At 48.2% G+C, this 21,997-nt stretch overlaps 1 protein-coding gene and 1 long non-coding RNA gene across 3 annotated transcripts in view; one reads left to right on the forward strand and one right to left on the reverse strand.

The window, feature by feature from the left end:
- LOC309870393 overlaps nucleotides 1-4,021 on the forward strand; it is a 91,238-nt gene extending 87,217 nt beyond the window's left edge. The window contains exon 3 of the long non-coding RNA XR_014314557.1: nucleotides 208-4,021. This is a non-coding gene — a long non-coding RNA (uncharacterized lncRNA). The remainder of the gene's footprint in view (nucleotides 1-207) is intronic.
- PPM1H (protein phosphatase, Mg2+/Mn2+ dependent 1H) overlaps nucleotides 1-21,997 on the reverse strand; it is a 257,949-nt gene that overhangs the window by 42,400 nt on the left and 193,552 nt on the right. The window contains exons 7-8 of one of the 2 annotated variants that reach the window (XM_082742520.1): nucleotides 11,735-11,890; nucleotides 3,395-3,458 (exon numbers count right to left, since the gene is read on the reverse strand). In XM_082742520.1, the coding sequence (XP_082598646.1) occupies nucleotides 3,395-3,458; nucleotides 11,735-11,890 (220 nt within the window). The remainder of the gene's footprint in view (nucleotides 1-3,394; nucleotides 3,459-11,734; nucleotides 11,891-21,997) is intronic. The other variant, XM_082742521.1, reaches the window with a different exon arrangement.

Here is a 21,997-nt window from a genome sequence, read left to right on the forward strand (position 1 = left end):
CCTGTCACAATGTAGCTGCCACAGGTGAAGAGAAGCAATCATTTTCCAATTCCTTCTGTCCCTCTCCATGTCCCTTGCTACTAACTTCTGTGGGTAGCTCTTTCCAAGGAAGGGCTCACCAAGATCACTCATGAACTTAAGGAGTGGTTGTCCTACCAATTATCCTAAGTTTAATGGGTTGCTGCTGTCTCTTTTCATCTTTTGTAGAGACTGGAAGGGTATCCGGGAAACTAAATCCAACATGTGTGATGTCTACAGCTACTGAAATCAGTTCCAATCCAATGCGATCTGTCTATCCATCCATCTGCCAGACGATGATATACCCACTCTACCAGAATTCACTGAACACACCAGCTATGTTCCTGCTAGGCACTACTGAGAGATGTAAAAAACTGAGTGGCAGCTCCCACACTCCCAAAGCTCACATAGTGCACTTCATGGCTAGAGAAAAGAAACTCTTTGCAACTCCCCAACCTGGCCTGCTAAGATCCCCACGAATTCTCTCTGGGTACAAAGGAGCAAAATGTCACTTTGTTATAACTACAGAGAGAGCTCAGGGTTGAGACCTGATCACCTGTGCTTTCTTTAAACAGTTTCGGTTTCCCAAAGCTTTAAGGAAATACTACTATTATACTAATGCCTACACAGTCAGCCTAAATATCTCCCGGGATGCCATAGTTTTGACTTAGCCAAACATTACTGAGCACCTACTATGTGCAGAAGTCATGCGGTGGAGACAAATATCTAAGGACTTGTCCCTAATAAAAAGGAACTTGTGAAGGGAGATAAAATATGTAAAATATGGCCGAGTGCTGAAAGACACAGCACCATGGGTTATAGGAGTTCAGAGGAGGCAAACATTCTGCTGAGAAAGTTTCCTGGAGGTGGTGGCATGACAATTTTGTGCAGAAGGATGGGTAGCGTTGAGCCAGGGAAGCAGAGAGGGATGGAGTAAAAGTCATTCTTGACAGAATGGAGCCCAGTGGCCCAACACTGGGACCATCAGTAATAAACGCAGGGTAGAGTCATGGTGCCAAGACCTGGGCTTGAATCCTCACTCTACTCTTTGGGTAGTAAGAGTAACTTGCAAAGGCTAAGAAACAGTACAATCTAAAACATTACCAGCATTTTCATCCTGTTTTCCTGAAAAGGCTAAGGATTTTGGAGCTGGTTTCAGATGAGAAGATGGGCAGGTATGCATTAAAGTGGAAATGAAACCATGACATATTTTTTTAAAGGCAAGACTCAAAGGGCATAAAATGGAGGCATGCGATACGAAGCCTGGGGACCTCCGGTCAGGCAGGCTGCAGAAACTCTCTGGTCCGCTGGGGAGCTGGACCGGGTCCCTACTGACTAAGAAGTGTTCAACTCAAAGCTTGAGAATTCCGAATCCCCGGCGGCCCTTCTGCTCTCCCCGCTGCAATGGCAGCTCCTCTGGCTGGAAAAGCACAGGTGGGCGTTTCGTCTAAAGAAATCTGATGTTTCTGCTAGTTACTGAACTTGTTGACAAAGTATGTAGGTGTAACCCACACAAATCCTTAAAAGCACTGGCAGGAATAAAATGAGAAGCTGTGGTTGTGGCGGTCTTCCGAAACTTCTGGGTAGGTGTATGCAGACAGGGAAGAGAAACCCCCACAGAGGAGCTCGACAGAACTGACGTGATGCAGCTGTCAAGATTTCGCAAGAAATCATGGATCCCCTGACAGGGGTCTTGTGCTGCTTCACCACGGAGCAAGCCCGGAACAGACGGGAGCCACACCGGCTTTTAAATAGGCCATCAGGTACGACGACAGAACCTGCCAGCTGCCTATCACAGAACTGTCAAGCCCTAATTAACTGAAACGCTTGGGGAACATGATGTCCAGGTGAAATGAACATTTGCTGAACTGGGAAAGCCCCTGGCTCCTTTACCTCTTCTTCTGACCATCTTCTAAGAACACATTCGTCCACCTTCCTCTGGTATGGGGGAAAGGATACCGTACGGAACAGAAAAGTGTATTGAATCCTGACGCCTTTATGGAAGGCCAGCCGTGTGTCGGGGACCAGGCTGGGCAGGTGCTAGGGAGACAAAGGAAACAGGAGGTAGCGCTGAGCTTACCAGAACTCACTGGGTATGGGAGGGTCCCATTGAGACTCCCAGCCCCACAAAGCACTGCCACTAGAGGTACAGGTCACAGGGCTGAGAGACATGTAGTAATGGTACCCAACCTCCTGACGGGCACACGCAACACTGTCGGGAACAGAGTCCCTTCCCGACGTGATTCTCAATCAGGGATGGCCCATTACCATGAACAGGGAAAGTTCATTCAAAAAACGATCTCTCTGTGAATCAGACGTTTGGGTTTCATGTCCCTCCACGGAATCCTCCTTGCACTGAAATCACGGCTACACTGAGCCCATACGTGAACCCGTGCGCTCTCCCACACGCACGTTCAGAGGCCCAAGCATGAACGTGCACACACACACACAAACACGCTCAAGTTCTGGCCATAAAGGCAGCCTTCAGTTTTATTATGAGTCACTTCCTCCTCCAAAAAACTATCAGATATTGGAAAAAATTCAGCTGAAGATTTTCTTAATGTGAGCACATTTTTCACTTATAACAGGAGCTCTCAGCACAGAGTCTGAAGTGCATTCGTGTTCAGAGGAAGAATGCAGTGACTCAGAGCTGTTTGTTCTTACTGGGAAACTGTTTCAAAGCTTCCCCTCATTTCTGGTCCAGGACGGCCACCTCCTCCAGCCTCAGCTCCCAGATGCAGACGGACAGACAGCCTTCCTGGGCTGCACCATGCGCCTGCCACTCAGGGTGTGGTTCTGACTGGGGCCCTGGGAGCTCGTGACCAAGGAACTTTGCTAGCTCGGCCAGGGCTCTGGTCCACGGGATCCTAGGGTTTCATCATGGTGGAGCGTGAGCGTTGTAGAAGCTGGGAAGCGGCCATGGCTCCACATATCCTACACCCCTGCCGGGCTGGCTATGGGACTCTGCGGAAGCCGATTTCTCCTCAGAGTCTCAGCGGCCTCGTCTGCCAAATGGACCTAACACCACGGGGTCGGCCTGCCTCGTGGCTTGTCAGAAACACAGGGAGATGAACTATGTGTATGCGTTTGTGGTTAAATGCTATAAAAATGTCCTCAGATAGAGCTGAGAAATGGAATGTTATTTTCATCAACTGGACTTTTGTCCCTCGTGCTCACCACTCACCTCCCCGCTCCCTAACCCCTGCCACTCCTCAGACCCTCCTGACAGGAGGCCTGAAGGAGGATGGAAGGTGGTATTCTTTCAAGCTGTCAGGGCTATAAAATGCCAGGCTGCTGAGTGGGGCGTGGGGACCGCCACAGGCGGTGCAGGGACGGAGCCTGGCTCTCTCGGTCCGGGGGGAGTGCCCATGCCTACCTTCTTGCCTTCTCCATATATAAGGGGAAACTTCAAGTCATCATCCTCAATGGTTTTGTATGCCCTGTAGGGGGATAAACAACATTTTAAAAAAGAGGTTTGCACTCAATTAGTGACCCGCCGCCCCGACACAGGCGGCTGGGTAGTTCATTTTCCCGGATGCTCCATCACTCACCACGCTGCCAACCTCCCTGCGCACGGAGTTATTTTTCCTCCAGAACTCTGTATGGGGACACATAATTAACCAACCAGAAGCTATCGACTCTCTGCTCGCTTGCAGAGGGAGAAAATAAGGCAGCTACTCAGACTTAGCAACAAGAAGGGGGGAGGTGGGTTTTGTCCTCAGCCTCTGTGCCTGCACTCTATGAAATGGCCCGGCAGCAGTGACAAGGGTCCTGTCATGAGTGCAAAGCTGAGAAACAGCAGAGCTCGGAGACCGATGCCGAGCGGGACTGCCCCACGAGCTGGTTCTGACCCTCGGGGGTTGTTTACACCGAAGCAGCCTCGTACTGGGTTGGCTGGAGAAGGAATACTTAGAGCCTGTTTGACCTCGGTGTGACATTCAAGGCTGGCAGAAAATTGTTTCACAATAGCTATTAAATGGCCATTTGACACACGTTAAGAAAATGCAGTTTATGCTTCAGTGGTTTATTCTAGACGTGGCTGTCCAGATGCCTCCGCATATACCGCAAGGCCTGGCCAGGCTACCAGGAGAGGGAAAACGAAGTCTATGTCTTGCCATTTTGCTCATCAGGAGTGAAAAAACAAACGAGCTGCAAAGGGCATCTAATTACTAACTAACTGTACCACCTGGGCAAGGAGCTCCACCTTTTCTGGTCTCAGTTTCCTCATCTGTAAAATGAGGATAATCACATAGGCTGTAACGAGCTTAGCGCCGGAGCCTAGAAAGCACTCATTCAGTGTAGCTATTACTACTATTCAACAGATAACGAATACTTGGCCCACCAGCTCCCCTCTCTACAAAATGGGGACAGCCCTGCCTATTCACCACCTTTCAAAGAGGGATCGGGGTCACTAGGTAAAACCTGGGGTGGCTTCTACAAGGTGAGGTGCTAGATGCAAGATGCTTCTCTAAAATAACATCTGCTGAGGGCAAGAAGAAAATGATTTGTGATATGGGCTCCCAGGCTTGGATATATATAGGCAACTTGGGAATGAAACTGAAATCAAATTTATGGACGCTCTCAATACACAAAAGAACACAACCCAATTCAAGGAGAGTTCAACCCCAAAGCTAACACAGGGACACCTTTATTTTCTGGGAAATTATTTAGGTTAGTGGTTCCTTCCCAAGGGATCTGTGAAGGTTGGGCACCAGATGTGCCCGGGCTCCCGGTTCAGCCCTGGGCGAGTGGGTGAGCCTCCCTGAGCTGAGGATCCTCATTAATCAGCGAGAGGAAAACCAAGACTTACTCTCGGGACTGAGGATGAAGAAGGCCTAAAGACCATGCCGAGCGTTGGAAGTCTTTAGCACGTAGCCTGGCACAGGCTGAGAGCTTCATAAATGGCAGTTGCTCATACTGCCATCAAGTGGGCCCAGAGGTACTCTAGGAATTCAATTTATTTATTTTTTATTTTTTATTTTATTTTTTAAAGATTTTTTTATTCATTTGACAGATCAGAAGTAGTCAGAGAGGCAGGCAGAGAGAGAGAGAGGAGGAAGCAGGCTCCCCCCTGAGCAGAGAGCCCGATGCGGGACTTGATCCCAGGACCCTGAGACCATGACCCGAGCCGAAGGCAGAGGCTTTAACCCACTGAGCCACCCAGGCGCCCCTAGGAATTTAATTTAAAAAAAAAAAAAGAACTGCACGATTTCCTTTCCCCCCATCTACCAAATTAACACGAGGTGGAAATAGCTACTTTGATGTTTTTACAGTCACATGAACTATTTAAAATGCGGTGGTACACAAGTCATTTGGGGGAACACACAGAGTTATTATTAGAATACACTCAGCTTGGGGGAATGAATGAATTTTTAGACCAGGGGTTCTCAATCCCACCTGCACATGGAATCACCTGGGAGAGCCTTTAAAAATCCAGACACCCAGGTCACAGCTCAGAACAATTAAATCTGAACCTCTGGGGATGACAGCCAGGCACTGGGGTTTTTTTAAGCTACCAGGGGATTCTACTGTGCAGTCAAAATTGAGAACCCCCACTGCAGACCAAGGGTCATTTGCTAATATTGAAGATCAGCTGATCAACCAGCTTAACCCTAAAGATGACAGACCATGTGGCTCAAGGGACAGGAGGGACATGGCCTGAGAAAAGCTCTGAGGTGGGCATGATCAGGGCTTGGGGATGGTGGACAGGGATGTGTGGAGAGGAGAGGCCAGACTCAGAGAAGAGGACACAGAGGGGACAGGACCAGGAGGGGGACTGGGGCCTAAAGACCGAGGCACAGGAGTCGGGGATTAAATGGGAAGCAGGAGGCAGCAACTCTAACACCACTGACTGGAAATTACTTAGAGCTCAGGAGAGATGGGCTAAGAGCACTCTTAACAGGCTTGAAAGGCAGCCAGAGAGCTGTTCTCAGATCCTCTGAAAGCCCAGGCCATCAAATTCTCTCAGGGCAGAGACCCTCAGGAACATGAAGTCTGTGTGACCACAGCTCTGAAAGACAAACACTCCCTTTGGAGTTGTCACCTACAGCGTCCAGGGCAAATTCTAATATTTTAGTTGCTATTTTTTCCATCCTCCCAAACAACAGAAATATTAAAAACGAAAGGACAACTTTGAAAAAGGTTTATTCTGTTCCTGCCATCATTGGTTTCCAATCATGTAAGAGCCCTCTCCCCTGCTGTCACCAACGAATGACAAGGGTGAGTAACTATAAATAAAGAGGTTCAACACGCTCTCCCTCTCAGTCCTTCTGTGTCCTAAGCATAGGTACCAGATAAAGCAGGTGGACTTCCTTTCCCAGTTAAAATCTGGACTAATACAGAACAAAACACTCTAGAGTAATGTGAGTAAACTGGTAACTTGATTAAAAGTCTACATACATGAGCTAAAACCATGAGAGCAGCTCTGACTCACCGAACACCCACATGCCACACACTGGGCTTGGGGCTGGCTTACTGTGTCTCAAAAGGTCTCCTAAGTTCTGCAGTGTTCTACCGGACAGGTGAGGAGACTGAGGCTCCGAGAGGTTAAGTAACTTTCCCAGGACCACACAGCATCTTAGTGGCCTGAAGCTAGACTCAAACCTTCCCAGAAAACACATCTAAGAAAGGCTCAGCTCTCACGATCTCTCATTCTAGCTGAAAAATCTGCAATGAGACCACTGTTCCCTGCCTACCAGTGGGAGAAAGGCAGTTACTGGACGATGAAAAAGGTGTCTTTGGCCAAAGAGGAAAAGGAATTTTCTGTGTGAGCAAAAGAACAAACGGTGATCATGTGGGGACAAACCAGAGGCTGTGTCACTACACGGTCCACAGGAAGTCAGGGAAGCACCCTCATGTGCCCACCAGACATTTCACCACGGCCACAGAGCCTGCCGGAGCCCTCTCCCCAGGGACAGCGGGCTTCCTGCAAACGTGTGTCTGCAGGTGAGGGGGCCACTCCTGTCCATACCCATCTGAAAGCCCTCCTGCTGTTCAAATTGCATTCTAGTCCATGCCCAGGCTGTCGGCTTGACTGACTCTCTCTCCCCTTCCAGCTCAGCCTTGGCTGCCACCTCCTCTGCTGGGGGACACAAGAGAAGGACAACGGTTGGCAGCTGGAGCTCCATGCGAGGGACTTACTTGATTCATAGAAAATATCTCTTCCTTCGTATCAGATTCCATGATTTCACAAATCCTGATTCAATTAAAAAACTCCAAGAATCAATTACTCACTAGATTTACAATAATATAACTGACCAGAGATCATATTTAAATAATTACTTGTTACAAGAAAGCAAAACTGAAAGGCTTAGGAAAGATTTTCAGAATAAGTCTTATTTGGGGTCAATCCTTAATGAATATTTATGACGCCAACTGACAGAAGAATGAGGAAAAAAAAAAAATCAAGGCTTAAAAAGGGCTCTCCCTGATATGAGGAAGTGGTGATGCAACATGGGGGCTTAAGTGGGTAGGAGAAGAATCAATGAAACAAGATGGGATTGGGAGGGAGGCAAACCATGAGTGACTCTTAATCTCACAAAACAAACTGAGGGTTGCTGGGGGGAGGGGGCTTGGGAGAAGGGGGATGGGGTTATGGACACTGGGGAGGGTATGTGCTATGGTGAGTGCTGTGAAGTGTGTAAACCTGGTAATTCACAGACCTGTACCCTGGGGATAAAAATATATGTTTATAAAAAATAAAAAATTAAAAAAAAAAAAGGGGCTCAGTTAAAGGGCTTTCCCTAAGTGGAGGCAAGTTTCATTAAGCAAAGAAGCTTCCATTTTTGAAAAATGATGGCTTCCCTTACAATGTGGATTTTGCAAAGCTGGAAAGCCAAAGAAGGCTCCACTGGTCCAGACCTATGGGAAGGAAATGCTCAGCACTGAGACTGAGAGGCCACTAAGCCAGCTGTGTCCCAAGCGTGGGAGTCCCTCCAATACCAACATGCCTCCTATGAGTCCCTGGCCTCTGTCACGGAATGGACTGCTCTGGAAGTCATTGTCCTGGGAGCTCGGCAGCATGCAGCAGCACCTGATTCTGTTGGAGAACAGCCCTGGGAAATTCTTTCTTAAACCCCTCAGTTAGCCACTGGTGTATCTCCAAATCCTCTGATTCCTAAGGCAAGAAGGAGGCCCTGACTGCTCCCATTTCACTCCTCCCTCTGGAATGAGGCTTGCTGCCACCGAGTCGGTCCTTCCACCTGCTCACAAAGGCCCGGATGCTCTCCCATCCTCCCTGATGACTTCGGCCGAGTGGCTTCCACTCTTTCCTGTACTGTTATACTCAGTAATTTTAGATGTGTGGATGATGCTTCTGGAATCCTGACTTTCTAACTCCCAACCTACTTACTTCCTGATAACCTTCTATATAGCTCCCCAGCACCCTGGTCGTGGGCTGCACCAAGGGCACCCTCTCCATGGAGCTTCCTGCTGCGAGCCGTCCCTCCTCTCCCACTCTTGCTGGGGCTCCCAGGCCACTTCCGCTCCTCTGTCCCAGCACTCTACCTCCCTCCGGGCCATACACATTCGTCCGCCAGCCTCCATCATTCATGACAGTTCTTTTGCTGGCAGCCTAAACTTCCTCATCCACTTTATCTTCTAGTAAGAGGGAAACACAAAAGGAACTCAGGGTTTCGTCTGCCGCCGTCCTACCGAATACGGTCAGCTCTACCTTCCCAACAGGTCCAGGACCTTTGCCGCCGCCACCGTCTCTGGCTCACACCATGGTGATGGCCTCACTGGGCCTGCCTGCAATTATTGGGGAAAGAGCAGACGGTGCCAGGACCTGGATGAAGCGGTGAAGGTTCTGGAAACTGCTCAGTTTTGTCCTCTATCTCTATTCTCAGAGCAACCAGAGTAATTATTTTAAAATGTCAGAGAGCGTCATTACCCTGTTCAAACCCCCCAATGATTTCCCCATCATACTCTAAATAAAAGCCAAATAATGAAATGACCTTCTTTAACATTGCTCCCCTCCCCCAACTTTCCCCTTCCCCTTCTTGGTTTTATTTTTGTGCTTGTCATCTACCCCACCTAATACTTAAAAAGTGTTTTACTTCCTTGTGTTTATTTTCTCTATTTTTCCCCCACAATCCTGGCCCCACAGTTGTGAGGACAGACACTCTCATTTTGCCCCCTGTGGTATCCCTGGTATTTAAAAGAGAGCCCAGTGTGTAGCAGGTGCTCAAATCAGCGAATGCCCATGATCCCGGGCAGCGCCTTTATTCTGCCCTTCTGTATTTTCTCTTCCTACACATGTCCACAAAACAAACACAGAGCGCCTTCCGAGCCTCCCTGCCTGCCTCCCGTCTCGGCTGGCTCTACGCTGCTCCCTGCAACCTTTGAGACACATTCTCTGGACATCTGAGCTCAAGAGGTCCCTGTACGGCCACATGGATGTCCTTCCCCCTCCTGATGGGCAGCTATTGTAAGACTCTTCCAGGATGAACACATCTGGTCCACGGTCAGTTCCATAATTGTTTGCAGAGAAAGGTTTGCCTGTATTTTCGGTCTGGCCGAGCAGTCTGCTAGCCGATCTCCCACAGCCATTTCTCTCTTTTAATTCACAAGCCTCACTCTTCAGCTTAAAATTCCCTATTGGACAACAAGGCCCTCTGTGATCTGATCTTCACATGCTGCTCTGACCTCCTTGATCCCTCCACTAGGTTCCTCCAATGCCAGCTTGCTCGCTGTCCCTCGACCGTGCCCCGGGGCCGCGTTGTTCCCTCTGCCCGGGCCCTTCTTCTGCTGGGTCCCCCAAACCGCCTCCCACACATCCCTCAGCCTTCTCTGAACTGCTCCCGGCTATCATGCTGTGGCTCTTCACAGTGTTTCCACGGCGCAATCTCAAGCTATCTGTTCGTTACCTAATTTTGTTTACTTCTTTCTAGCCCCCCAGCCCCAGGACATTCAGTCTGTCTATTCGCGGCTCTGGCCTCCTGTCTACACGGTGGATGTGAAGCTGGTCGGAGCTACTGGGATGAACAGCTGAAAAAACGCAAGCATTCCTCCTCCACACGCAGGCCTCCTCCAAGGACATCACAAAGTCCCGGCTTCCCCACTCATCTTGCCTTCACGGTAGGCCTTTTTACGGCTGAAATTCAGGGCCAAGTCCAATCAGGGATACCTTGGACTGGTGTATATCTCTTTACATTAGAATTTTAGGTTCACCTTTAGCACCAATATACAGCAATACATAGTCATAAAGTTATAAAAAAAAAATAGCACTTATGATCCTCTTGCCTATTATTTCTCCCGATGATTCCTAAGTTCCACCTCCAGAATGACAGCAGTTTTTTTTGGTCACGGGGTTCCCCGGGGTCTACAGTGTTACCCAGACACATTTCTTCCATATTAGCTTGCTAAAGCAAATTTCCCACTAAGAAAATTCTTCTGTGCCTCTGCCAGATTTCTCCATTCCCAGCCAGAGTCTCCAGTCAGACATCTGACCCACAGGCCAGGAACCCAAAGTTCACACTTTGGCATGGTCCACGTACATCACTTCCCATGGTCTTCTTTCTCGCCCAGATCAGGACTTTTAATTAGAAAGAGGGACAGAAATACCACTCATTTCCCGAAGTCATGGTTCCCTTAGCAATACTTCAAAGTCATTTAAGAAGGACGTGACCCCTCTGGGACTGCCTAATCCCAATAATCCACTTGTACGACTCCAAAGACACACGCCAGTGAGTCACATTCTTCCACTAGCTGACCTCTCACCACGGCCCGGGATGCCTGTCCTCCTCTGGGAAGCAGAGTTCCTAGATCCTTCCTTCCTCCTGCTGGTGTCGGGTAGAGAACATCAGGCCTGGAATCAGGGGTTTTGAAGTCGCAGCTCGGTCTTCAAGTGACCTTGGCAAAATCCCTCAACCTCATTGAATGTGCTTCTTCAGCTGGACTCTGCAGGAGAAGCTGCAAGGGCTGCATGCAAAGATGCCTGAGAAGTCCTCTGTGAAGGAGAAGGTCCCGTTTCAGTCAACTGTGGCCCGAGGGCCCTTCTTCTTTCTTCACTGCTTGTGTATCGCACAGATAGCTGGGGAGCACGGGCCAGAATACAGTACATCCCCAGGGGAAAACTGCTTCTTGCTGAACACCCAAGACGCCCCAATTCATACTTTCCTACTGGTGCTAATGATAACAAAGCACAAAGGACAGCGCTTGTGCAACTTTATTCAGAGAGGTCCACTGTTCTGCTCGAAAGTGATGAATCAGAGACTCAGATACCTCAGAGCTAATAATCTTCAGGGGATGCTTTGGGCTTGGTCTCCAATAGGCATAAAGGGAGCATTTTCCTCCCCCTCAGTGAGAAGCTGAGTGCCCCATTCAGGGAGGAAGGTAAAAGCCACAGGAAGTCTCATATTGCTCCCAGCAAAAACCAAGTCTTAGACAGGGGCACACCACATGGGGGTTGAGCAGGTCTGGCTGGAGGATGGTGGGCAGAAGTGTCTAGGTCTTTGGTCCCCACTTCTGCTTCCTACAACCAATCTCAACAAGAACTTGAATCCCAGGAGGCTGGGGAGGAAACACCACCTGGGCCTGGCTGGCCAGCGGCAGACACATGCCTGGAGCCCAGATGCCACTCATGGCTTTTAAGAGCTTGGCACAACCCCAATTCAGCAATTCACAGAATCAGCAGAGGCTCTCCCCTGCCTCGCCTTTCTCCACGCCCACCCTGCCCAGACCTTCCTGGAAAAAGCAACACAGAGCTGGCCATCACCTCATGCTTCCTTTTTCCTGCCAGCCATCTGTATTTCCAAAGGAATCAAACCCAAAGCCACAGAGCAGTAAATGGAGGCTGCTTCCTGCTCCTTGAGGAGGCCCTGCACAGGGCAACCCACTCTCCCTCTTCACCGTAAGAGTATCCATGTGTTTCCTGTAAAGCAATACAAGAATATTTTGTCTTTTATTAGAGCTTACTCTTATTTTTTTAGTATCTTCTTTCAAGAGGCCTTTTGGTCCTGGTTTCAAAGACTTACGGTTAAGAAATCTCCCAGAAATTTCTTAAATTTATCTCTGGGTCGAATCTTAATACGCTGGGAAAATGTCACTCAACTGTCAGGGAGGAGGACCTGAGCCAAGCTTAATGAACTCAGGCTCAAGTCAGAGATCTGGAATAAGGATGCGAGACAGCCGTTGTGGCCCCTGGGTGAGCTGGAAAAGGCTGAGAAGTATCCTGTATCTACCAGGTGGCTTGAGGGTTCAGAATTCTCCTTTAAGATATTTCTGGGCAGCGCCAACATCTCTGCCACATAAGTGTCATTGCACAGCAGGCCTCAGTTACTTGTAAATCTACATTTGTGGGGGGACAGGGTGATATTGTGATGCTCTGAGTTCCTGGATTCCGTGCTAGCAGTTGTCATCAATTGATATCTTGATTACGTGAGAAAGTTCCTCGTGGGGCCGAGGCTCTACAAACAAATGCTACCTTGTGTTCTCCTTTTAGTCCTTGGAGCCTTAAGTTATTTGAGGCCTGGAGGCCCTGAGCTACATACAAGTTGATATTCTTGGGCTAATACAGTACAATAGTCTGAATTCAACCTCAAATAATAAGCTTGAATTGTAAAAGCGTGATTAGTATTTGGTGATCTAATTTGGAGGTATAATGCTGTTTAGCTTGCATGTATCTGGCTGTCTCTAATGAGACAAACAAATGAAAGGGAGAATCTTCTGGCTATCTCTCCGGAAAAGCTTTTTTCCTTAATGGGGCTCAAGCTCTGTTCCCTGGCATTGCAGTTATCCTTGAGGAAATCACCCAACTAACAGACCCAGAATCCCTGGGGAAATGCCTACCTCTCCGCTCCCCATCACCGGCATGTCCGAACCAGATCCTGCCTGGAATTCTGGAAGCAGTAATCATTCTTCTAATTTGGCCTAGAGACTCCTCTTCCTCACACTGGGTTTGTGCAGGACAGCACAAGGCATCAGAGCTTGCTCTCACTGCACGAGGCCCATGCTCCTGGGGAAAGTCCGCTGGCTTAGAGCAGGTCTTGTTAACGCATTTCAGGAAGCAACATTTGCCCTTCCTGTGTTATACACACGGAGACTTTTCCTCCTTACACTACTTAATTTGTTAAAAATGCTTATCTCCGTACACTAAACTGCTTTCACAATCTACTAATGGGCCCCTACCCACAGCTGAAAATTTGGGTAAAGGAAAAGGACCTGCTCCTAGTAGCTCCAAGTCAGGAGCTCATTTCTGGACTAGATGAGAGGAATGGGCTCTACTAGAATCCTTCATGAATGTTTACTGAGCACCTACCAAATAATATAAATGAAGTAAAGGTCGTCCCTTAACATTGAGGCCCAAGGTTAGGAATGGAAAAGAACTCACACAGAAGAAGATGCTTTGAGTCAGTCTTTCAGAAATGTAACTGGTCATGTGTGTTTGCAAAAGAGAACCAGTAATATTTCAGGATAAATCATTCTAGATGACTTTGAGGGAAATTTCAGATTTAGAAATGATTTCTGACTCAGTATCCACTTGGTGTGCATTAGCACTTGGCTAGGAGAGCTTTGTACTCTAATCAATAACATTTAGATCTCCCAGAGGTATGAATCACAGATCCTTATTTTATGAGCACACGACATGGAATGATTTCTGCTTTCTCAGGGACCATCTATTCTGAAACGAACATGAATTTCATTGACACTGGCCTTTATATCGTATGAAACCAAGTCAATACATACAAATCAAGAAGTAACCAAAATGGACCCCATCTCCATGAATGGTGGTGAGAAAATAGCAGATAGAGTGTTCCCTGCCAAGAGGGTTTTACTGCAGTCCAGTTTCTCTGGCTCACAAAGCTTCTGTCTCTTTGGACATACGGGTATTTGTACATGGGAGCACCAAGTCCTGCAGTGTTCTCACGGGGAAACCACACACACACACCAGGACTCTACCCTACATCATTTCAGCACTTCATTCGAGTATCTTTGAACTGGCCACATCACCTGGGGCAGAGCTCAGGTATCTCAAAGTAGGCATTAGTTAGTGCTTTTCCAAGTCTTCTGTTTTAGCCTAAAATACCGTGAGAATTTTGCATAAAAATCATATATATAACATTTATTTCAACACAGAAAAATATCCTCTCCTACCCCCAAAATCTTCAGTTGAAATCCTCAGTCTTCTGGAATCTTCTGTTGACCTTCACATGACTCGAGTCTCAGGGTAAGAAGCACAGGCCTGGGCAATGGCTGCCGATCTTTACCAATGGAAAGAACACCATAATCTTGGCTCCAACATCAAGTTGGCCCCACTGTTTCAGATGATGGGTGGGGAAAGGCAACAACTGACTTAACCACTGTTAAATCTTCTGCTGCCACCTTGGCCTGAACATTCACAGAAGTTCTAACACACCCATCACTTGTTGCATGATCTTCTTTCTTCTGGAGACTGTTCTAAGCACTTCTGTCTTTTAAATTTATGTAATTATTTTTTTAAAGATTTTATTTATTTGAGAGAGAGAATGCACAAGTATACAAGAAGGGGGAGAGGGAGAAGCAGGCTCCCCGCTAAGCAAGAAGCCTGATGCAGGACTTGATCCTAGCACCCTGGGATCATGACCTGGGCCGAAGGCAGATGCTTAAACCACCTAAACCACCCAGGTGCCTCAAAACTTATGCAATTGCAAACAAATTTGCAAGACAGATATTAACATTAACCCAAAGAAGAAAATGGAGGTCACACACGTTGGAAATAGAGGTCAAGCTCACTTCCAGGTCTGCCCCAAAGTGCACTGGGCTCTCTGCCATTCTTGAAGAGCAATGAATATGTGGCAAATGCCATAAATGTAATGATATCCAACAAAACTGCTTAATTACTAATCCTCATTATCAGGGTAAATCATACAAATTTTTAAAAAGTCAACCCCCCAACCTCCCAGGTTTTTAAAGTAGTAGGTCACACAGAAGGTTAAACATACCACCTCCTTAAGCTTTTTCTTCTCTTGCCAATATGACGGATGTTCAAGATCACTGTAGAATTAAGTCTAACTTAAGGCTGAGCTTTCAAATTGTTCTGTTGACAATAAATTGCAGATTTTAGATCTTCACACTTTGGTGCCCCGTTTTTCATAGGGTGATTCAAGGCCATGTAAAAGGATTAGGTAAATCTGGGGAGGGAGTATCACTTATTCAGGATGAACCGGAGTAAGAAACCAGCAAGTTGGATGCCCTGGGAGCATGGTCCTAACTATTCCATGTACTTATAGGCTGTCTGGGGCCTGGACTATCCAGGTTATTGGCATAAGCATCAAGAAGGAAGAGAGACACTCAACTCTGACCCACTGTAGGCACCAACCATCTCCCATCTTCCACTGTCAGTGCAGTCCACGACCACTCCTGCACAGAGTCCTTGGCCCACACAAGTGGACAAGCAAGTTCCCATGCAACAGCAGGAGGAAAACTGGAGGCCAGAAGTCACAAATCTAATAAAAGGCCCAGGCTGGGGAAAAAAAAAAAAAAGCCTATCTCGTGTTCTTTAACCCACCATTTCTGCTAGCAGTTACTCAGTGCCATGGTAAAAATCTCTAAGGCTCGGGGCACCTGGGTGGCTCAGCTGGTTAGGCAGCTGCCTTCGGCTCAGGTCATGATCCTGGCGTCCCAGGATCGAGTCCCACATCGGGCCCTCTGCTCATCAGGGAGCCGGCTTCTCCCTCTGCCCCTCGCCCCTTTCATGCTCACTCTCTCTCTCTCAAATAATAAATAAAATCTTTAAAAAAAAAAAAATCTCTAAGGCTGCCCAAAGCCAATGTTCAAGGATGTACAAGAATCACCTGAGAGCTTTTTTTTTTTTTTTTTTTTAAATACAGATTCCAGGACCTCAGGGATTCTAGAATGCTTTTAATAATCACCCCAGAAGAAAAAGCTTCACTGTGTGTAAATATTCCTCTGCCCCTTTCGGTATGGGCTTGTCCTATACCGCACTGTAAGCACTGTGAGGGTGGAGATTGTTTTCATCTTTTTTCTGTCTCCAGCGCCCAACACAACATGTTACTGAAGGAGGAATGTTTAAAACATCCACTTTATGTGACAAAGATGAAGCCCGGTGCTCTGTCCTCTAAGTTCCTGAGCACAACAATGGACTGCATTAGACTGAACCTGGGTGACCGGCTCAGTCCTAGTGGAATCTGAAGCCAGACTTGGCAGAGTACTACTGCTTTTACCAGCACAAGGTGAGGAACCGAAAAAGGAATGTATTGCCATGATTTCCAGTTCTTACAGAAAGAAGCATGTTTAGTTCTTCAGCAAGGCACAGACGTAAACCCGACCCTTGCTCTGACTGATTCCTGTCTGAAGCTCAGTGGAACGCGGCGGCAGGGTTCAGAATGGTGCTGGTCCTCCCACTCTGCCATGCAGATTCCTGGGGTAAGTCCAGAACTCAGAGGCTTCCAACTAGCACCTCAGCTGAATCTGACAACGACGTCTCCCAGCCGTGGTGGGTTAGCACTGGCATGGGCTTGTCAGCTTGAAACCAGGGACACCGACTTTCTGCTCGGAAGCCTTGTGGGGAGGGAAGGGGTGGCAGAGAGAAGGAAAACACTTTATCAAGCTCTGAGGAGAGTGAAATTTTAGAACTGGAGGAAGGCAGGTTGGACACAGGAAAATGTTTCCTTGGCAGGGTGGTTAAGTACCTGGGAATCTGGTGGAGTGTTGTAGCACTCACTTCTCTGGAATTTCCTTAAAAATAGGATCTTATAAATAGGCTGAGGATTGGACCATATGTCCTTCTAAATATACTGTCAGCTCCATATTTCGGCCGTGCTGTGTGTCATTTTCATACTTTACAGAGGTGCAGAGCTCTTAAGAGTGGGAAAATCAGATGTTAGTTCATGCCATCCTAGCACTGCATTCAAAGTTCCCCCTGTGTTGACTTAAATCTACTTCCCTAGATCACTGGGTCCCTTCACTACCCACCCCTGCCCACACCCTCTGGTCTGTGTCTGCATGTCACTTACATCTGACGATCACTTGCAATGTTGTCTAGCTGACACACAGCAATACAGGACATTCCTAAGTTTAACACCCTGAAACCCTCTGTCCTGCTTGGCAAATACTGACTGTCCCAAGTCCCCACCCCCACCCCCTTGCCCTTTTCTGGTGCTCCGGACCCTCCCCTGGAATCCCTTTAGTGTGGTAAATAAAGGGTTAATGCCTGGCACAGCAAGCGGCTGGGACAAAGAGGGGCCCTACTCCTCCCTGCTGACGATTTCAGGTATTACCTCTGGCTTCCACATCCCCAACTCACATCTTATTTTCATCCCTCCTGGTTTTACTTGTGCTGTTCCCTCTCTTCTGACTGTCCTTCCCTTTGGTCCTCAACCCTCTTAAACCTCTCTTATTTCAGACAACTGGTTCAAACACAGCTTTCCCCATGAAGTTTTCCCCCAGCCCAATTCCAGTCTTAAAAACCACCACCCCCACGGAATGTCCCCTCAAGGTTGTTTATAAATAAGCTCTATATTCTGTCTTACTTTAGTTATTTTTGCACAAATTCCAACAGATCTACCTCCCTTGCTCTTGAGAATGTAAGAATAGATTTACAGGTAAAGTGGTATTGCTCAGTACTTTTCCAGACAGCTGTTTCCTGGGCCAGCTGGTCATCCCTATGAAGCAAACACAGTCCTATCTGGCAAGGCCCCTCCTATGCGAGGGCACACTTTGGCTTCTGAGTAGCCTGGTATCCCAGCACCCTGGGTATGGCTCAGGAGGGCTATAGGGAACCTTAAAAAGTTCAGCACCCAGAACTCAAAAACAGTTGCAGAGCCGATGTATAGACCAGAAAACCCCATAAAAACTAACAAAAGGGCCTTCAAATAAAACAGAAAACACCCTACCCATCAGTACCCAGGGGGAGAGAGGTTTCCAGATTGTGCTGAGCATGTCTCTTTCCCCAGACAACAGCCCCACCTTCTCTGTGCTCACCTGCCACAAGCGCCTGTGGGACAGGCCTGCCAGGTAAAAGCAGACAGCACACTGGGACCTTCCATCAGTCTCTTGCTTCTCTAAACTGCCTCCCTTTTACTTTTTGGTTTCTAGCCTCCCACTACTTTGAAAAACAAGCAACTCAACCCCTCTTCGGCTGTGGACCTCCTGAGGCAAGGATCAAACCTTGCAGACCACCGCAAACCCCAGAGTATCCAATGATTAGATTACTCTAGAGCACTTCTGACATGGCAGACTGTGTTGAACACACATGACCATACCAGCTCATGACATCCTATTATTAGATACTGTCATGAATCCCACCAACACGTGGGAAAACCAGAGTGACATGATTTGTCCTAGCCACACGTGGGGACTGACCCAGCCAGGAAGTCTAGCTCCATACACCTGTTCTTAACTACAGCTCGATGTCTAACAGGCAGCAGACAGACAATAAAGGTTTGCCATATATACAGACAAGGGCCTGTCTGCCCTGGGGGTCCTTGGTTAAAAGGACACTAGCTATTTTCACAGGGATTTATGCAAGCCCTTCCCCAAATGACAGAGAGTGAAGTCACCACCACGCAGGTCCCAAACAAGGGTCACTGGGGAAGTGGGGGAGGTACACTCTACATAGGGGTATATGAACAGGTACCGACAAATGCTGTGTGTTCAAAGGGTCTCAGGGGGAAAGAAAGGCTTGGCAGTAGTGTGGCCACTTTAGCCTAATGTTAGAGCAAAGAGAGGTACGTGCGAGTGGACGATCGATAGGGAATGAGCCTGGGCATCTCTCTTCTTCCTCCTCCCCATGGGCTGACAATGGCTGTTTAGCTTGCCTTCTAACCATTTGTAAATACCTCAGAGCTTCCTCTGGCCTCATGGGCAGAGTGATAGGGAGGGGGGCAGGGAGAAGGGAGTCATTTATCACTGTCAGGAGATGGGCTGCACCCAGCAGGGCAGACTCTTCCCTGCTGCTCCTGCCACAAAGCCTGAGAAGCCGCAGAACATGCGCATCGCAAATGATCATTCATCATCGTGGCTCTGGAAGCCCAGAGAACGGCCCCACCCCATGTGAGACTGACCTATTCGGATGTCAGTCCCCGGTTCCACTGGAACCTGGAACATGAGGACTTCCCGGGAGCCTGCTCTCTGACCCAGCCAATGCCCATCCTGAATAATCCACAGGGTTAAAAGTCTCTGCCACGACGTCCAGGCCCTTCCCTTCTCTGCAAAGTCGGATTTCCAGATTACTTTAGGCAATCAGAGTGTGGCCAAGATGGCCCATAATCATTAAGTTATGAAAATACAAGTTGCTGGGAGGAAATTAATAACAGGTTTAACTAGGGAAAGGCCTGCTTTCTTGTGAAGTAATTATAAAATTAAAAATGTGATATTTCTCTGGAGGGTTTCAAAAGCCTCCCCGTGAGGTCTGTGGCACAACAGTAATGTCAGGATTTGTACCAAGACGGGACTGAGAAATCCTTTGGTGCTCTAACGATGCTTGCTAGTCAAGAGACACAGGCAGGTAGGTTTCCAAAGATTGGGTTAAAAGTAATTAAAAACAAAGAGAGGGAAAAGGACAGGGTTTGAGATTTCCAATTACTCTTTAAAACTCAAGAGTCAAGCCGTTATAGAAAATGCAGGCTTTCCAAGTAAGATTAATAATGCTAAGCTAATTAGGCCCACAGGCTTGGCCAACATATAAATTCAGGCCCAAAAGAGGGACACTGTCCCTTTAAAAAGTGCCTGGGGATCAGTGGAAAAGCTAATGAGGAGTGTCAGTTGAGGCTGCTTTAATAGGTGGTCCTCCAGAGGATAAAGCCCGGGTTTCTGCAACAGGGCTTCTGTGCTTGATTCGATAAATCAATTTATATTATATGCGGGTGCAGCTCTGGAGTTGGCTTCATAAAGCATTCTGTGGCATTTCTCAATCTGCTTATCCACTTCCCTGTCAGCCTGCCTGAATGTGTTGTCAGAGGGCACTGAAAAGAGCAGTAAAGAAGAAGATAGAAGCCCCATCTACAGTATTTGTAAAACTCGACCCAGCAGCTCTCCAGACCATGCTTGGGGCTGCCTCCAGTGAGTTTCTTTCCAAAAAATTCTTGGATTATTGGTAAGAAGCCTAACACCATGGGGCTGTGGCTCTCATCCCCGAGCTGGGTTCCAGGCTGCAGATGGAGAACAGAGTTCACCCCAAACAGAATGGGAAGGGTTGGAAGTGAAGTTGCTTTTTCAATCAGACCCTCACGGTCTGAAACACTTCCCCCAAAAAGCAGAAGGAAAAGCGAGAGGCACCAAAGTGCCCATGACCGGGACCGGTCCGGCAGGCAGCTGGCAGAGGAGGGCTGAGGGAGGCAGACTCCTGACCGGGCAAGGGAACCGGGTCCTCTTCGGGCTTCAGGCTCGCCAGCAGGCTTGCCGAGGAGGGACCTTGGGAGATGAGCTGTCCCTACACACAGCGGCGAAGGCTCTGAAGATCTGAAAAGTGGGGTGAAGCCCATTCCCCAGTCACCTCTGAGGCGAGCAGCAGTGGGGCCAGAAGCCACATGTGGCCACGCCGTTCCACTCACGTGCCCTACCTGTGCTCAGCTGTCATTTTGTTTTTAAAATCCCTTGCCATTGGGATGTTAACAGACAGCTTCTTGCATGTCCTCCCCAACCCCCAGCTATGCCCATACCCTTACATTATCTAGGTAGCAGAGGCCATCAGCAGGACTGTCTGGGATGATGGCAATGCTCTTTACCTGCGCTCCCCCATTCGCCAGCCACAAGCCACATCTGGCTACAGAGTAATTGAGATGTGGCTAGTGTGACTTGGGAAAAATTTTTAAATTTTATTTAATTTTCAGGAATATAAGTTTAAATGACCACACGTGGCTAGCGGCTGCCATGCTGGAGAGCACTCAGAATAGAAAAAAATATTTCCTTTGCCTTAATAAAAGTATTCCTTTGCCAGAATAGAGAATGGTGGTTGACCACCACCCCCTGCTCCTAGTAGGAAAATCTCTGATTTGCTCATAATTTTAAAGGAAATACATGAGGGGAAAATGACCTTGATGTGTCATCAAGTTAGAATCATAAAGAGTTGGGGCGCCTGGGTGGCTCAGTGGGTTAAAGCCTCTGCCTTCGGCTCAGGTCATGATCTCAGGGTCCTGGGATCGAGCCCCACATTCGGGTCTCTGGTCAGTGGGGAGCCTGCTTCCCTCCTCTCTCTGCCTGCTTCTCTGCCTACTTGTGATTTCTCGCTGTCGAATAAATGAATGGATTCTTAAAAAAAAAAAAATCATAAAGAGTTAAGGCTGCAAGAAATCAGAATGAAAGGTTACCATCACTGGAATCTTGCGAATGGAATTTGTCTTTTCCAGAAGCTCTGAAAAGCAGAGCAAAGCCCATCCCCCACTAGACACAGAGGGTGGCAGCAAGGGGCCAAGGAAGCATTTTACAAATGAGAGACTAGGTGCCCAGGGTTTGCCTAAGGCTTGGAAATCTTGGCAGAGCAAGGGCCAGTACCCATGGAACCCATCTCCCAAAGCCGTCAACTCTGTACTAAGTCAGTCAGGCCGTCTCAGGTTACAGGACCAGGCTGTCCTCTGAAATAAGACCGTCATCAATGTTAGAAAGGCTTTGCTTAAGGAAAGAATTCTGGTGTACTTTACTCATAACCAGAACCATCTGGAAGCCATCTTGCACTCACACGATGGACTTCTCTTCCTCGTTGGCCCTCGCTCTCTCTACAAATCCCATCAGGCCAGGAACAGCTGCTGGAGAACCTGGCTGGACGCCAGGGCTGTAGCCAGAGCCCCCTCCCACACGAATGTCCTTCTGGGCCCCGGGCTCGCCCGCCACCCCCTGCCTCCCATGGGCCTGGACACAGCGCACGACGAACATGGAACCCACATGAGAAAGCTAAATCCCCAGCAGGCCCCAGAGCCGGGACCCGGTGCCACAAAGGCAGCTGTGAGAAACTGCTGTTTCAACTCAGTTAACAGAGACGCTTGCCAGCAAATTACAGCCCGAGATGGCTCAGAGGGCTGCGGGTCAGGACAGAGCTCACACC

The sequence above is a fragment of the Mustela nivalis genome, assembly GCF_964662115.1.
Source record: "Mustela nivalis genome assembly, chromosome: 7".
Classification (NCBI taxonomy): Eukaryota; Metazoa; Chordata; class Mammalia; order Carnivora; family Mustelidae; genus Mustela; species Mustela nivalis.